The sequence below is a fragment of the Cnephaeus nilssonii genome (genome assembly GCF_951640355.1).
Source record: "Cnephaeus nilssonii genome assembly, chromosome: 17".
Taxonomy (NCBI): Eukaryota; Metazoa; Chordata; class Mammalia; order Chiroptera; family Vespertilionidae; genus Cnephaeus; species Cnephaeus nilssonii.
In genome coordinates this window covers 10,779,094-10,797,784 of record NC_137088.1, presented here as the reverse complement: position 1 = coordinate 10,797,784, position 18,691 = coordinate 10,779,094, and the positions used below count along the sequence as shown (strand labels likewise).

The 18,691-nt window shown below is 42.4% G+C and overlaps 1 protein-coding gene across 2 annotated transcripts in view; it reads left to right on the top strand.

The window, feature by feature from the left end:
* The window catches only part of STAC (SH3 and cysteine rich domain), a 103,980-nt gene extending 97,651 nt beyond the window's left edge, over positions 1-6,329 (top strand). For both annotated transcript variants that reach the window (XM_079795495.1, XM_079795494.1), the window contains exon 11: positions 5,249-6,329. In XM_079795495.1, coding sequence (XP_079651621.1) covers positions 5,249-5,347 — 99 coding nt within the window. In that variant the 3' untranslated portion in view covers positions 5,348-6,329. The remainder of the gene's footprint in view (positions 1-5,248) is intronic.
* The last annotated feature ends 12,362 nt before the right edge of the window (positions 6,330-18,691 follow it).

Genomic DNA, 18,691 nt, shown 5'->3' with positions numbered 1-18,691 from the left:
CAACTGGTTTACCACATGTGGCCAGCATTTTCTGATCTATCATTTGGCCTTGAATCTTAATGCTTCTCCCTTCAGAAACTTAGTAATTCTTTGATTGAACCATCTCCATTTTATCATATTTCCCTTCAAGTGTTAATCTCTGTATCGCTTTCTACTTTATGTATCACTCTCCACTTCTTCCAAAGAGAACATTTCAGGAGACCTGCTTCACTTTAATTTTCTCAAGTTTCACTTCAGTCCTTCATTGCTTCTCACACAGATTTTAATTTCATGATCATTTCCTTGTAGTGTTTTCTTCTCAATTAGCCCCCTTTCTTCTGCAACATGTTCTCATTACATCACACTTAACCTCAAGAGAGTCTTTCCTTCAAACATCCAGGCTAAGTCTTCCTTCAACCTACTCTACCCACTTATTCTTTTGGACATATGCACATATTCTCTGCAATATTTTTTTTTATGTTTCATAGTAACAACCTTGATCCATTTATCTTGTGGTAAGCAGAATAACAGCCTCATGTCCTAATCTTAAAAACTTTGAGCATGTTGCCTTAGCATAGCAAGAAAGACTTGCAGATGTGGTTAACCTTAGGATCTTGAGCTGGGAGATTATCCTGTATTATCTAGATGAGCCCAGTGTAACCACAGGAGTTCTTATGAGAAGAGGACAGGAGGGTCAGAGTCAGATAAGTAGACATAACGATGGAAGCAGAGGTCAGAGAGAGAAATTGGAAAAAGTTATGCTGCTGGCCTTGAAGATGGAAGAAGGGGCCAGGAGCCAAGGAATATGGGTGGCCTCGAATAGCTGAGGGCAAGGAAACAGATTCTTTCTTACAGCCTCCGAAAGAAATGCAGCCCTATTGACACCTTGATTTTAGGACTTCTGATCTCCAGAACTGCAAGAAAATAAATCTGTGTTCTATCAGATTAATAAATCGCCAAATTTATTACAGCAGCCATAGGAAACTAATGCAAAAGGGGGCTTTGCAGATAGATTAAGGTTATGGACCTGTGATGGGAGCTCTTAGATTGTTTGGGTTGGCCAAATCTAATCGCTTGCACCCTTAACAGCAGTGAAATGTATCTGACTAGAGTCAGAGATGCCGAAAAAGAGGGCCAAAGAGATGAGATCAGAGATTAAGTGTAAAAAGGACTCAACCCACCCATACTGGATTTGAAGATGTAGGACTGAGCCACAAGCTAGGGAATACAGGTGGCATTTGAAGTTGGCAGTCAGCAAGAAAGCAGGCACCTCAGTCCTACAACCACACGGAACTGAATTTGGCAACAACCTAAGTGAGCCTGAAACTGGATTCTCTCCTAGAGAAATAGAAAGGAAAGAAAAGAATATGGCCCCATTGACATCTGGATTTTGGCCTTGTGAAACCCAAAGCAGAGAAAAGTAGCCACGCCCGCCAGACATCAGACCTACAGAACTGTGAGATAATAAATTGTGCCGTTTAAAGCCACTAAGTTTGTAGTAATTTGTTACAACAATAGCAAACTAATACACATCTCGAGTTACAAAACTCAAATTGAGTCAAGCTCAGAAGGTATATTTTACTCATATAATAAGAGATCTGGATTCAAGGAAGTTCTTGGATTCCATGGTCAGGGCTTCAGATTTTTCTACCTTTATGCTCTGCCACCGTCGCAATGTTAGCCACCTCCCCTTGTGGTCATAGATGGCTGCAGCCACTCCAAGAATCCCTTCCAGATGAGGAGAGACATTTTCTTCCCAATGCATCTCTTTTATGAGGAAAACACACTTTGCCACCCTGGTTCCTTGGCTGGAACCATTAAGAGAATCACTAGCAAGGGGAATAGAAGCAGACTTGCACCAATTAGGATTTACCTGAATCATGCTGCAGAGATAAAGACAACAGAAGTCAGAACTCTGCTGTGTGGGAAAATAGCAGAAATTACTGTGGATATCAACCAACAGCCTCCAGCCATTTACTTATCCTAGAACAAGGAGTGATCAGTGCAGAGCGGAGGTTGCCCAGTTGAAAAGATGAGTGGATCAGTGTGGATCCAGCTCAGGGTCCACTCGGGTGTATTCAGGTCTACTCAGTTGGAGGAGCAGGTAATTATGCATAACTCGTACTAACTTCTGGCAGCGAAGAAGCATTTATCTAATGTTGGTCTGCTAGGTTGAGTTAGGATTTGCTTCTTTCGCCATTGCTTCCCCGCCCCCCACCCTCCACCCCCACCCCCAACATTCTGAACTCCTGGAGTACATAAAAAATCACTTTCGGCTTTGTATGAAACCCCCGTAGTCTTTCTGTCTCCATTCCTATGCACTGTGTTTTATTTGTTGGGACCTCAACTCCCAGGAGACACTTGTGCCACCTCTATCTAATTTGCCCTACTTCCTGTCATTTCCTTTTCTAGGAGGACCACAGCTTCTAACAAATGTAGAAAGAAAAGTATTGATTGGAAGGAGTAGAGCCCTTAGTAATAGAGAAATGACTGCCCAGTTTTCAGCTCTGGGCAGCTGCTGAATCTCTGAGCCTGAGACAGACCTTGGAGGAGGAGATCTCTTTTAGGCTGGTAGATTTATCCTTGACATAGCAGCACAACTTGCTTCAGCCATCAACTGAGTTCAACACCAAAGGTCTTAAAGAAATTCCAATCAGCTTCTGAATGGCCGTCAGTCTTGGCATTTAGTGTTATGACTATTCTTCTCTACCTCCAGCACTGTATCTTTTCACAGGTATTTTGAGGGGAGGAGGACTCAATCCAAGAGTGCCAGGCAAAAAAAAAAAAAATCTTTTTAAATAAAACAATTGCTCATCTATGAGTGGCAATCATTTTAATGTTAATGAGTTTGGAGGACATGCAGGGGACAACCTTAAATGGTATTAAGTATATGTGATCGCAGAAGACTTCAGGATTTTAACCAGACAGGGCCAAATGGGACTGAGCCAATAGGGCACTTGACCATTATGCAACAGAATTTGAGACAAAGGAGGAGAAGAAGCAGAGGGCCAGGCAGTGAGTGAGTCAGCAAGCAGGTATCAAGTTGAGACAAGAGTGTGGAAAATCCAGCCCACTCCATTGTCTTTAAGAACTAGGAGGAGTGAGAACAGGTGAGTGATAGAGCTACAAATGTACAAACTGGAGCAGAAACATGGATGACTGGTGCTAAAGTATTAGTAATAATATAGACTAAGAGACCAAAGATCGAATGCTAAGTGTTAAAGAATAACTACGAAGCTGAATTTGCAACCCAGCAAAGAGTCTAGGCTCTGGGGCATGAGATCAGGGAAGAAATGAGGTAAATCTCTTAAGATAGAAAATAATAACTTGTATCTGTTTCATATTAGAAAGGCAAAGTCTCCAAGTGATGCTGCGGGGCTGGCTATAGCTGGGCTTGATAGTTAACTAAGCACTGGGCTGGCTGAAGATGGTATACTGAGTATGTGAGGTGCCTCTGTTCTGTATATGCTGCACCCACCTTGGTATTGAGATGCCCAGCTTACCACAGCTACACATGATGCATCAAAGTCAAGTCTACACCATTATCAGTGAGCCAAGTAGACAGGTCAGGATTGGTCAGCAGTGGGAAGAAAATTGGTTCAGCCTTTGTAAGTCCTTTGGCTGTAAAGAGAGAGAGGATGTAGAGAGGAAGAAAGGAAGAGAATGAAAAAGGAGCGACAGAAGGATGACAACAGGTAGCAAAAGAAAAAGAGGGGGGAGGGGAGGAATGGAAAAAAGAACTGCTTTAAATAAATCTGACCCTCTCCTTTCTCCACTTAAAATCCTTTAACACCCAACTGTTGATTGATGCCAACATTCATTTTTGCCTTTTTCCCATGCTGCAGAGTCCTGATTTTTGTTTTCTTGTCCATCTGTATCTTCTATGACTCAGGTAAATCCTAACTGAACTGATTGAATGGGTCCTATTCTCCTTCCTGGTGATTATCTTGGTGGTTGTCTTGTGACCCAGGTCCAGTCAATGAGATTGGTCAGAAGGTCAGCGAAGGGACTTAGCAGGCTTAGCATGGCTGCATGTCCACACATTCCTGGCCCTGGCAGCCTTTCTGGCTTTATCTCACACCATTCACCACCTCCATCTCCGGCTGCATTGTTCTAGCTAGTCATTCCAAAGTGCCACAAAGTTACCCGCTAGGTTAGATCAGATTGCCATATATTTTCACATCAGCACCTTTTTCTTTACTCATTAATCATTCAAAAATATTAGTTACTTAAGCTGTCAGTCAGTTTTACTAAGTGTTGTTCACTGGATGATCAGTGACTTGCACTCAACATGCACGAAATTACTCAATGAAATGTCTTTCTTCCCAGTTCTGCTCAATAAACAATATGAGAGCAGGAGTCTGTCTGTTTTCACTCGTTTTCAATCTTCTGGAATGGTATCTAGCACATAGTAGGTTCCCAATAAAAATTTATTGAATGAATGAATGAATGCAGAAAGCAGGGAATTACAGGTTCCTTAGACAATTGAGGTGTCTCTGATGTAGCCTAATGAGTTAAATATTTGCTAGGATAATAAGCCATCCAGCCTGTCTGGGACCGAGGAATTTCCCAGGATATGGGAGGTCCAGTGCTAAAATTGAGAAAGTCCCGGGCAAACCAAACAAAGTTTGTCACCCTATTTGTGACCCTTCAACCCAAAGGAGCTCCTCTGGTTCTCCCTCAGCTCCCACCCTTTTCTACTCACAATCAATCTTCTGAGCTGGTCTTTCCATTCCACCTCTAAATGAAAGGAAACGTTCCCAGCTCTGCCACTGCTTCCTAAAATGGTAGATTCTCAAGCTTTTCTTGATCCTCATTCATCAAGCTGAATCTCAGAAAACATTCAATCCCTGGACTAGTTCCAAACCCAGGGTTCTGCCTAATTTAAAATATATATATATATATATTGTTTTGAGAGAGAGAGGCAGAAAAAGAGAGAGAGAAAAAATTAATGAGAGAGAGAGAGAAACATCTATTTCTTGTTCCACCTATTTATGCATTCATTGGTTGATTCTTACATATGCCCTGACCAGGGATGTGAGCCTGCAACCTTGGCGTATCAGAACAATGCTCTAACCAACTGAGCTGCCTGGCCAGGGCTGCCTAATTTGTTATCAAACCTTTTCTCACAGAGCCACAACTTTCCCACCCTAACACTACTCTCTCTTTTCCAATTCAATGCCCCGCTGACCTCAGTCAGCAGTGATTCCAGTGTAGGTTCTAGCTTCTTTCTTGTTGACATTTGTTTTTTTCTTTCCTTGGCATTCAGATCTGCCTGGCTTCTGAAGAAGAACAGGACGGCTTCATCAGAGTCCTCAGTGGGAAGAAGAGAGGCCTTGTCCCCCTGGATGTCCTAGAAAATGTCTGATTGCGGGCCCCTCCTCCTTTTGCAGTAGGCAAGCCCTGCTGCGATGCCTCATCTCACACTGTGTCAACCCAGAGGAGCTGTCGCAATGACCCGGCCACCCAGGAAACAGTGAGACCAGACTCAAGGATCTGAGACTGTGGAGTATCAGCCACCAGAGAGAGGGACCATGGCACAGCATATCCTGGCTGCCCAAGGTGGGGATGAGGCTGAGAGAGTCACTGGCAGAGCTGAGGTCCCTACCTGTTCCCCAGGACTCAACTGTTCCCCAGGACTCAACTGTTCCCCAGGACTCAACTCCCTCCCTGTCCCTGTGGTGTAAGTTAACCCACTGAAGTGTACTCCGGGCTGCAGTGTGGCCCCAGTTTGAGGTTCCGGTCCCTGTAGTCAAGTGTGATTCGGATTCCAGACCTTTGTCCTCAATACCAACCAATGAGCATCATCACAGTTGAGACCCCAAGCAATCTCTCTGCAGAGCATCAGGAAGTCCTACTTCCTAGCTCCCAACATTCCAGGGTTCCCCAGGACCCCTCACTTTGTGATTGTGCTGTCTCTTCTCTGAGTCCTAGTGGTGTGCATTACATGTGAGAGCCAAGCGGATGTGTCACCAACTACAAAGACCTGACCTGCTCAAAGATGGCTGGCAGGCAGTCTCCCCTGCTGCTCTAGGGACCGACAGGTGACAGAGGAGGACAGGAGGCCTGAATTCAAAGGGCGAAGTGGGGATACAGTAGGGAAAGGGGCCCTTATTTATTGGAGATTATACAGCCCTTTCAGTAATGCAGTCCTTTCCCCAAGAAGATGGAGCTGGGGAGGAGAATGTGGCAAAAAGTCTCCATGCAGAGCTTCGCTTTCATTTTATGTCTTCTGTGTTCAGGGAACATTTCCCATCATGCCATTTTGTAGGACTCCCTCTTGGAGGGCTGAGTCCACCTTGCAAAGGACCAGAAACATGGGAGAGATCCAATAGCATCTTAGGAGAAAATTAGCCAAATTGGAATCCATTCTTCTTTAGGGCGGTATATCCTACCCTAGCAGATGGCAAGTGGAAAAGAATCCCCAGTGCTTCAGCCTCTGAACGCAGAGGAAGGTGGGGCCTATTTAGCATCAACGAGGGGAGTCTCTGTTACTCTGTACTTGTACTAATGTTTACAAGAATGCAATATACTGTGATGCCTTCCTCCTCATTCCAATGTGCATCCGATGCCTCTTTAATATGGTTAAACTTCGCTTCACAATGACCTTGGAATCCATGTCAGTTTGATGTATTTTGGTGCAAAGCAATAAAGCATTAGAACAATTGGTTTTTAAAAGACGTAAGTGGCTGCATCCTGTGCATGTAAGCATCATTGGGAAACCAAAGCTTCATTCGTCTCCATGTACGTCTTTTGTTACTGCTCAGCATGAAGTGGGGAGCTGAAATTGGATGGCTGCTGGTTTCACAGTCCTTTGGATGCCTTACTCTTGTTTTCAAGCCAGCCTCCCTCTCTGATAAAACATGTAAAACTCAGTGTATGGAGTTGGATGGGTTCTTTGAGAGCCAGGGTGGATAAGATGACTGCCATTCTGTAACATGGAATGCCAGGTACCAATGCTCTTTGCCTCTAATTCAATACTCCATTTAATAAAAACAACACATTGGCTGGAAGGAGCATAGAAAACATGTGTCCTGATCTCTTCTTTCTGGTAGAATATCCACTGAAGCCCTTTGATAAGGTGGTGTCCCATCCGATGCAAATTTGCATTTAAAAGTCAGTGTGGCCCAGCCAGCATGGCTCAGTGGTTGAGCATCGACCTATGATCCAGGAGGTCACGGTTCGATTCCCAGTCAGGGCATGTGCCCGGGTGGCAGGCTCGATCCTCAGTGTGGAGCATGCAGGAGGCAGTCAATCAATGATTCTCTCTCATCATTGATGTTTCTATCTCTCTCTCCCTCTCCCTTCCTCTTTGAAGTCAATAAAAATATATTTAAAATAAAATAAAAAGTCAGTTTGTCTTTTGAAGTTGAATAGGAGGCTGTGATAGGCAGCCTCCAAAGTGGTCCCCCGATGAATGATCCCTGCCTCCTGACAGTGTTGCCTTTGTGTAGCCCATGGCCACACTGAATCAGAGCTGGTCTTATGTGACCAACAGAACATGGCAGAAGTGATACTGCAGGACATGTGGGGCTGGGTCCAAAAGTCCTTGCAGCTTCTGCCTTGACCTCGTGGAACATTCACCCTGAAAATCCTGAGCCACCATGTATGTTTGTCTACTCTGAGGCCACCATGCAGGTGGGGGCAGTGGAGAGACCACACTTCTGCAGTAGGTCACTCAACTTTTGAGTGTTTTTTTAAATACAAAAATACATAACTGGAACAGGGACTTGGTAATTTGAGCCAATGCTAGAAAGGAGAAGACATACTTTCTGCAATATGAGGCCCAAAAGTTTTTGCAAACATCAAGTAACCCTCCAAATGCAAGATATCTAGTGTGCCTTAGAGATGTGGTCATCCATATATTAGAGAAAAGGGCAGTGTTTCTCACACCACAGATTGCCACAGGTGCTTACAGAGAGAGAGAGAGAGAGACAGAGAGAGAGACAGAAAGAGAGAGAGAGAGAGACAGAGACAGAGAGAGACAGAGAGAGACAGAGAGAGAGAGATTGACTTTAGGAGCCACAGCATTTTTTTCTCCTGCCTGTCTGCAGAAATAGCTAGAACAAGGATAGCTGTGACCTACCAACGTCTTAAAGGTTTACAAGACCCGAGAAAAGGCTGGAAGAAGGACCACAGTCACAGAAGGGGGATGAAATGAGGGCCTCGGGATTCAGACTCTAGGGAGGGGTCAGGGAAGGAGAAGAAAATGCTAAAATGAAGAAGAACAAAGGTCCTGGGGAGTATTCTTCACAATGTGAGGGAACAGGCTTGTACCCCCTCACCTCCTGGCCTTGCCTCCAGCTGAGGGATGGTGCATATGTACCTCACCCAGGGGAGCCGTGCCTGACACTTCACCACCAATGCTGGAGGATGTGCATTCAATCATGGTGGGTCTGAAATAAAGAACTGGTTGAACCTTCCTAAGGCCTCCAGAAGGTGAAGAATTGAACTTCTTTTACCCCATCACTAGCAGACTGAGACCTCCTTAGTGTGGGCAGTGGGGCTGCAAAGAGAACCCATGGATAGGTGTCCAGCTAGCTACCAGTAGGGTTGATTGCACAGAGCACTGTAACTGCCTAACTCTCCACACCAAACACACACACACACACACACACACACACACACTCCATCAAGAGGAAGAGTCCAGCATCTGGGCTACACATTTAAAGCAGCTAGTGGGGTGGTACATAGTAGGAACGTATTAGAGTTAATTCACTTTGCTATTAAAGAGAGAGAAATAAAATCCACGAAAAGATCACAACACATGTAAATAGCCTTGTGCCAAGTCCTGCTAAAAGTAACAAAATAAAAATAAAAGAAACACCATGAAAGTCCAAAAATGGGTCCGGGTCATGGCTGCTCCAAGGAGAAGAGAGCCAGGAAGGAAACCTATTGGTCAGCCCCGGCCTAGAGCTAGGCCCAGGCCGCTGTGAGAAAGTACCGTATGCTCAAATAGAAGCTTCAATTTAAACCTAGACTTCTTCACTTAGGACGTCTCAGAGCCTTCCATTTGCTCATTTTCATGGAGAGTCTATAAAGGGGGATTTAGAACCATGGAACACCTAATGACACCAGTCATAACATTCCAAGGAATATAGTTTGGAAAATGCTGCAGTAGAGAATTATCACAAAATAATATTGTATCACCTAATAGCGCCAATGCTTTCTAATACTCCCTCTCTTCCTACATCTCACTAAGATACCTGCGAAATGGTGAAAAGCACAAAAGTGTACGGTCATTGTACATATGAAGGCTAAAGGACAATCTACCCTGGAATCTGAGTGTGTATGGAGCAGGAGAAAGTGGGATCTGTTTTCTCAAGGGTGTGAAAAACACAGGAGGACCAGTAGCTGTATCTTGCTCTGATAATTTTAGCAAGTACTGACCAATAGGACATGGGCTGATATAAATCTGGGAATAAAAGAAAATTCAGCATTGCTCAAAATAGAATCCTCAGGAAACTGAGTGAGCAGGTGTATTCCACGGATTTATCCTAAAACAAGACCCTTACAAACAATGCAAACAAAAAAAATAAAACCAGCTTAATGACATCCTGTAAAGGTCGCTTGGCTTCTGCTCAGTTGCCATTCTGTTGTGTGTTTTGTACAACACCTGGTGTTTTTGACCCTTAGAACATGTTTTGTTTTGTTTCATTTTGTTTTGTTTTTCTTAGCTATCTTACTAAGAGTTTTAAATAGTCCTCAGTCTTTCTGCGGGTAGTAGAAACTTTTAACTGTACCTTGAAATTTTACAAGATAACAGCAATTTACTTTATAGTTTCTTTCTATAAATGTAAAAGAGAAAATTTTTTTTATCATCACATCATCAATTTTTAAAAAAACACTATTGAGCATCTTCCATGTCTTCGTGGAAGTCAGGATGTGCTAAAGACCTGAAAAGACACCCTGGAAAAGTATACTTATTTCCAAGGAAAATGGGAGATCATCATTAGAATTCCTCCACCAGCCTCATTTACTCAGATGCTCAGGTTACTTGCCTGACCCCATCTTTTTCTATGCATGGCAATATTTTTCTTTGTCCATCTTCTCCTTTTAAACCAGCTTTTGAAGATTACTAGTCTGTGCTAAGTTCATTTGCCATTTACTTTCAAAATTCTTTGTTAAGGTAAAGATGTCATCCAAGGTTATGACTTTTCCTCTGAGTTCAGCTTTGACCATATTAAAGTGTTCCCATTTTCATTTATTTCTAAATACTCTGTAATTACAGTTTTGATTTTTCTCTTAGGTATTTTATTTCATGTGGGTGTGTGTGTGTGTGTGTGTGTGTGTGTGTGTGTGTGTGTGTGTGATTACAATTATTATGTGTTGTGGTCAGAAATTATGGTTCATATTGGTTTCTGCTTTGAGGAATTAATTACCATTTTTTATTTTGTGTTCTAATAGATAAGTAATCTTTATAAATGTTCAATGGATGCTGCTAGAAAAGTCATGTCTTCAGTGTATAAAGTTCAATATGTGTTTACTAAATAAATGCTTAAAGTATTCAGGTCATCTATGTTCTCACGTATTTTTGCTTATGTGCTCTCTCAGAAATAAGGAAGTCAGACCAGACAACAGTGGAACTGAAATGAAAGACACTTTTCGAGGACCTCTAATCGCTTCTTTAATTTAGTTCCAGCTCTTAGAGGAAGGAAATGCCAGCCAGTGCTCTACACCACAGCTTCCCCTTCCACATTTAGGATGAATCACTAAGGACATTTTCTAAATAAACATTATCTTTAATTCCCTGGAGAAAACTCTAAAGAAACCACTTCTTAAGAGAATCCAAAAAATATTATTGGAAAACTTCAATATTGGGTCAAGGAGCTTTGACAGAGAAACTACACGTTGAAATCAGGGATCATTGTTAGAAGGGGACCACATTACAGCTCCAGTGTGTACTATCAAAGTGGTAAGGGAGAAAAATCACACAATGAATTGATAAAATGTATTCACACCTAAGAGTCTAAATCTGGACATGATGCATCACAAGCTGCTAGTTTCCATTTTCCTTTGGTCATCATGATGGTTATTATGTTTGCAGTGAAATTAACAAGTATTTGTGGTACTTACTGGGAGAGATGAATCAAACCAGTAATACTGAAAATGTATGATTAGTGCTACAATATAGAAGGAACAGTGAACCACAAGGATTAGAACTAGATTGGTCTCATTAGGAGCAAGGTCTACAAAAGGTCTTAAAGCTCTCATGCCAAAAGTATTCTCTTTCCAAAAAGGCAATACTAGGTTGGAAATGATCAGGAAGCTTTTCAGCTCTCTTTCATAATTTCCCTAACACTCTTAGCACTTTAGTTTCACTAGAATTTTTGGATGATGAGGGAGGATATTTTGTGGAGACGATGTGGAGTTAGATTTTGTGGAGGTAAGGCAATTCTTTTTCTTTCTTTAGTATAGATGTTCCCAACAGTGTGCTTCCTTCGTGCTGTATTTGGTGAATATTTGAGCAACGTTAGCAGTTATTACTATAAGATTGGGTGGGGAATAGAGGAGATGAGGAGGAGGGGGTGGGGTTGGCTGAGATCACAGGGGTAGAAGGAAGACGTTGCTTACTTCTTTATGCTATATTTCATTCCAAACAAGGTCTAGCTTCATGCCTCAGTTCCAGAGAAACAGCCCAAGGAGAGTGAGTTATCTAGGTAAGACCTCACTCATCCCACACCAATCCTGACATTTCAGACCCCAGAAAAAAAAATTAATTCATTGACTAATAAAAGTTAAAACATCATCAAAATGGAAATAAACATACTGACTTCTTCACAACAGGGAGAACAAGGGTTTGGTTTGGTTTTTTTAACCACAGGCATCCTGTGATTGCGTCAGATTCCTGTCATACTCATGATGAACTTCACAAGAGCCTTTCTGCTAGAGAGAGGCCAGAGACATGAAACTGCTTACCCTGACTGCTGCAAAAGTTGCTTTCCCCCCTTTCAATCAGAGAGAAAAAGTTCAAATCTTAAGTATTCAGGAATCAGTTTTTTTAATATATATATGAATCAAACCAGTAATACTGAAAATGTATGATTATACATTTGTATACATTTATACAAATCAATGATATATATATAATTGATTTCAGAGAGGAAGGGAGAGGTAGAGATAAATAGAAACATCAATGATGAGAGAGAATCATTGATCAGCTGCCTCCTGCACGCCCCACACTGGAGATCGAGCCCACAATCCAGGCATGTGCCCTGACCGGGAATCAAACCCTGACCTCCAGGTTCACAGGTAGACGCTCAACCACTGAGCCAGGCCGGCCGGGCAGGAATCAGTTTTATAGATCCATAAATCTTGCAGACATGTGATACTAAAACTGTAAAATTCAATGCAATGCAGCAGACCAAAGCAGATCTTGAGCTAGTGCTGGAAATAAAAATCTCTGTGGACTTTAAGGCCCAAGAAATGTTACTTGTGCTCACAAGAAAATAAAGCCATCTGAGGAATTCCATGTAATCTTGTGGGGAAGCGGGCAGTGAGCGTGCAAGGACTCAGCCAGGAGGGCAGTTGCAGGAAGCAGAGCTCAGATGAGATTCCTGGCAATCTTCTGGTGGGGATGGAGCAGCACCTGCCACTAGAGAATCACTAGCACAATGGCAAGACCGAGCAGGCGGTATTTCTCAGAACTCTTTGGGAGGTGTCTGCTGAAAAACAAAATACTTTAAGATCCCTTGGTTTGGAATGTGAGACCCCCACGGGACCAGCTGAAGTAACAACAGATTGATGCTAACCTGACTGTTAGGGAAAATGAGTCTTGTTATCTGCAGTATTATAGTTTTGCTGATGGAGCCTGCAAGCTGGACCCCACCTGAGGCTCCTTGAACCCTAGAAGAGAACTCTTGAGCCCTAACCCAACGAGATTCATTTAGGACTTCTGACATCCATGACTGTAAGATAATAAATTTGTATTGCTGGAGGCTCTGAGTTTGTGGTCATCTGTAAGAGCACCAATAGAAAACATAGTGTCACACTGCCACCTGAGAAGGTGGAGAGATGATGGGGGAAATCTAACTGAGCCTCATGGTGTGCCTTAAGAATATTGCCAAGGAGGACAAAAGCCTGAAAATACAGATTAGGACCAAAGAAACAGGTCCCAAAACTCAGAAAAAGCCAAGCAAAGGGAATAGGAAAAAGTCCAATAGCATGGCAGTAATGTGTAACCAGTGTGAAGAGCTATAATTTCTTCCTTGGGAAATAATAGACTGAGCTAGACTCTGGGGATGAGAAGAGTGAGGAGAGATTGCTGAGTTTGGCCAGTAGAATCACATCTAAGGGAAGCATGTGTGTGTGTGTGTGTGTGTGTGTGTGTGTGTGTGTGTGTGTGCGCGCGCGCGCGCATACACACACACACACACACACACACACGCACACACACTTTCTTATATGGAATTTATACTGGGCCCTGATAAAGATTTAAGCAGTGTCCTAGCTGGTTTGGCTCAGTGGATAGAGCATCAGCCTTCGGACTGAAGGGTCCCAGGTTCGATTCCAGTCAAGGGCTCATGCCCGGGTTGTGGACTCCATTCCCCAGCAGGATGCAGCCAATCAATGATTCTCTCTTACCACTGATGTTTCTATCTCTCTCTCTCCCTCTCTGACAGCAATAAAAAAAATGTATTTTTAAAAAAGAGATTTAAGCAGGGGTGTTTTTTTTTGTCTTGAATTTCAAAACTATTCCTGTCTTCTTTTTTACACAAGAAGCAAAATCTCGTTGCCTAGGCCTCTGGAAGGGGTCTCCATAGACCTCTCTTCTTGCATCTCCCTTTAATGCTTTCCTCCTCCACTGACCCCATCACCACCACCACCACCATCCAAGACTACCTCTCAGTTCCCACAGAGACAACCAGCCTCCTTAAGAAAATAACACTTACATCTTGTCAATTTCATAGCCTCGAGAGATGCACGTAAATGATTTTTTTTTTTCCTCCATCCGATTTCTGTTTCTCCTAGAGGGGAAGGGTGAATTTTGGTCCCAGTGCCCTCTGTTTTTTCCTGATAAGGGAGCAGGGTCAAAGATGAGCTCTGGTGCAAAATGATAAGGAGATGGTTAGGTGATGAGCATTTCTACCCCAGGTGCAATTTATCTTTGAAATACACTTATTTATATTTCAAGACAGAGCCATGGTTACACAGCATAAGTAAATTCCAAAGCATGGAGGAAAGAGATGTCTAATCAAGAGAGGATTATGGGAAGTAAAGAGACTATAACAAGCTTGGGGTGATTCAGGATGGGGGGGGGGGGAAGCCAAGAAGAGGTTTATGGGATGTCGTGAAATCAATATTCTGTAGAGGGTCGGATGGACAAAGAGTCTTTACTGGGAGAGCCAGCACTAAAGGGAAGATACTCTTACGAACAAGAGAGTGAGAAGGCTAGAAATGAGGGAGGCCCGTGCCTGAGGGCAGAGACTAAAGCCTTATAGGGCAACAACAAGGGACCCAGGCACACAGCAAGGTCAGCTAGTCTGCTTGGCAGCAGCATCCTGGCACCGAGGGCTCACAGCTCCCCCACCATTGCAAAGCCTTTTTTGGTGGCGGCTCTTTGGAGCACCTCAAAGCCAGAATCAGATTTCTGAAGCATCACTTTTTCCTGTTGGATCCCTGCTCAGAACCCTGAGTGGCTCCCAGATATAAAGAAGCCAGCCCAGCCCCTGCTGTGGGGTCTTCTCCGGGGGCGCAGATGAAGTCCAGCAGCTCGAAAACTGCTCAGCCCCGACCACAACCACTCCATTGGCATCTACTACTTCACGTTTGACCAGAGGGAATTTTTATTTTTATTTTTATTTTTTTGCTTTCTTTTTTTTTTAATTTTTTATTGAGGTATTATATGTGTACATATCTTACCATTACCCCCCCCACCCCACACCCACACTTGCCCTCACCCCCCAGAGTTTTGCATCCATTGTTTATGCTTATATGCATGCATACAAGTCCTTCGTTTGATTTCTTATCTCCCTCCCCAGAGGGAATTTTTAAATTTTATTTCCGTAAATAGCCTCTAAACGCTTTGAGGCCACAATGCTACATTGCCTTGGAGAAAGAAATCACCATCTTTTGTGATAAGTTCAAAGCACCACGGAATATTGGCATCATCAGAAAAGTTCCAAGTCCTGTCTGTCAGGTCCAACAGCTCCCACCAGATGATCATGACCTCTGCCTATAGCAGGTTAAATCAGTCAGCAAAGCCCACCAAGATAGTGATCAAGGTTAAGACCTGGACTAGAGATTGGGTTTTGTCGTGATCTTGGCAGGGAATGCAGGTGCAGCCCCAGTCACAAGGTGAGGGTTTCATGTTACAGATCCATCACCACCTCCAGAAAAACAACCTAAAGGGCATTTGGGGGCAGGGCTGCCTCCACAAAGCCCCTTTGTGCATCTACCCCTCTCCATCTCTATTGCTGTTAGAGACTGCTCAGGTCAGATGAGGGGTGGGGGCGGGGTGGGGGGGAGAATAAGAATTGTTTGCATTTTATGATTGTAAGTCTCAAGCTATGGATGATGTTAAAAGTAACGTGTATTGAGCAAGTCTGTGTCTTAGATTCACTGTAAGTCTTGCCTTAGCATCCAGAAGGAGGGACTGTGAGCCTTTTGCTCAGCTGTTCCAACCAACTGTCCCAGTCCCCATGCAGTGTAGTGACAGGTATGAGCTCTGCAGTCAGACTGGCTGGGTTCCAGTCTGGCTCACCACTCACCCACTGTGTGAACTTACAGCCCATTTCCTCAGCCATAAACTAAATGCCAATATCAGTTTGTTCTCTTTATCTGAGTCCACCTCTGTTTTGTTTGTTCATTTTGTTTTTTAAATTCCACATATAAGTGGAATTATATGACAAACCATATGATATTTGTCTTTCTCTGTCTGACTTACTTAACTTTGCATAATACCCTCTAGGTCCATCTATGTTGTTGCACATGGTAAGATTTCATTCTTTTTTATGACTAGTATTCCATTGAATATATGTACCACATATTCTTTATGCAACCATCTATCAATGGACACCTCGATTGCTTCCATATCTTGGCTACTGTAAATAATGCTGCCAGATGGGAGGGGGGTTGGAGGCTAGACGAAAAAGGTAAAAGAATTAAAAAGTACACATTGGCAGTTACAAAATAGACATGGGATGTAAAATACAGCATTAGGAAATATAGTCAATAATATTGTAATAACTATGTATGGGGTCATGTCGGTACTAGACTTATTGGGAAATCATCTCATCCTATCTAATAATAGACAAATATGCAAATTGACCGCACCTTCGCTAAGCCAAGCCACGCCCACCAGCCAAGCCACGCCCACCAACCAATCAGGACGAATCAGGATTTTTTTATACACATTGGTGGAATGTTTAGTGAATCTGTTTTCTTTTTTTTTTTTTTTTTTCTCTTTTTTTTATTTTTTATTTTTTATTTTTTTTTAATTAAGGTATTATATGTGTACATATCTTACCATTGCCCTCCCCACACCCCACTCCCATATATGCCCCCACCCCCCAGAGTTTTGCATCCATTGGTTATGCTTATATGCATGCATACAAGTCCTTTGATTGATCTCTTATCTCCCCCACCTCTCCCTAACCTTCCCCTTGTAATTTGACAGTCTGTTTGATGCTTTACTGTCTCTGTATCTATCTTTTTGTTCAAGTTTATAATGTTCTTTATTATCCATAAATGAGTGAGATCATGTGGTATTTTTCTTTCATTGACTGACTTATTTCACTTAACATAATGTTCTCCAATTCCTCCCAGGTTGCTGCAAATGATGAGAATTCCTTCTTTTTTATGGCAGCATAGTATTCCATTGTGTAGATGTACCACAGTTTTCTGATCCAGTCATCTGCTGACGGGCACCTAGGCTGTTTCCAAATCTTAGCTATGGTGAATTGCGCTGCTATGAACATAGGGGTGCATATATCCTTTCTAATTGGTGTTTCTAGTTTCTTCGGATATATTCCCAGGAGTGGGATTACTGGGTCAAATGGGAGTTCCATTTTCAGTTTTTTGAGGAAACTCCATACTGTTCTCCACAGTGGCTGCACCAGTCTGCAATCCCACCAGCAGTGCACGAGGGTTCCTTTTTCTCCGCATCCTCGCCAACACTTGTCGTTTGTTGATTTGTTGATGATAGCCATTCTGACAGGTGTGAGATGGTACCGCATTGTTGTTTTGATTTGCATCTCTCGGATAATTAGTGACGTTGAGCATGTTTTCATGTGTCTCTTGGCCTTCCTTCTGTCTTCTTTTGAAAAGATTCTATTTAGGTCTGTTGCCCATTTTTTTATTGGATCATTTATCTTCCTTTTATTAAGTTGTATAAGCTGCCTGTAGATGTTGGAGATTAAACCTTTATCAGTGATGCCATTTGCAAATATGTTCTCCCATGCAGTGGGCCTTCTTGTTGTTTTGTTGATGGTTTCTTTTGCTGTGAAAAAGCTTTTTATTTTGATGTAGTCCCATTTGTTAATTTTCTCTTTAGCTTCCATTGCCCTAGGGGCAGTGTCAGTGAAGAATTTCTTTTGGCATATGTCTGACATTTTGCTGCCTGTGGATTGCTCTAGTATTTTTATGGTTTCCCGTCTTATGTTTAATTCCTGTATCCATTTTGAGTTTATTTTTGTGTATGGCGTAAGTTGGTGATCAAGCTTCATTTTTTTGCATGTATCTGTCCAATTTTCCCAACACCATTTATTGAAGAGACTGTCTTTATTCCATTGTATGTTCATGCCTCCTTTGTCAAATATTAATTGAGCATAGTGGTTTGGGTCAATATCTGGATTCTCTATGCTGTTCCATTGATCTATATGTCTGTTCTTGTGCCAGTACCAGGCTGTTTTGAGAACAGTGGCTTTGTAATACAGCTTGAAATCTGGTATTGAGATCCCTCCTACTTTATTCTTCTTTCTCAGGATTGCTGTGGCTATTCGGGGTCTTTTTTTATTCCAGATGAATTTTTGGAGAGTTCTTTCAAGGTCTGTGAAATATGCCGTTGGTATTTTAATGGGGAGTGCATTGAATCTATAGATTGCTTTGGGTAGTATGGACATTTTAATGATGTTGATTCTACCAATCCATGAACATGGTATGTTCTTCCATCTGTTTACGTCTTCCTCTATCTCTTTTTTCAGTGTCCTGTAGTTTTCCGTGTATAGGTCTTTTACCTCCTTAGTTAAGTTTATTCCTAGGTATCTTAATTTTTTTGGTGCGATGGTAAATGGGATTGCCTTTTTAGTCTCTCTGTCTGTAAGTTCACTATTGGTGTATAGAAAGGCCATAGATTTCTTGGCGTTAATTTTGTATCCTGCTACATTGCCGAATTCATTTATTAAGTCTATGAGTTTTTTGACGGAGTCTTTCGGATTTTTTATGTACAATATCATGTCGTCTGCAAATAAAGACAGCTTTACTTGTTCTTTTCCAATCTGGATGCCTTTTATTTCTTCTTCTTGTCTAATTGCAATGGCTAATACTTCCAGTACTATGTCAAACAGGAGTGGTGAGAGTGGGCATCCCTGTCTTGTTCCTGTTCTTAGGGGAAATGTCTTTAGTTTTTGTCCATTGAGTATGATGTTTGCTGTGGGTTTATCATATATAGCTTTTATTATGTTGAGGTATGAGCCATCTATTCCCACCTTGTTGAGAGCTTTTATCAAGAAAGGGTGTTGGATTTTGTCAAATGCTTTTTCTGCATCAATTG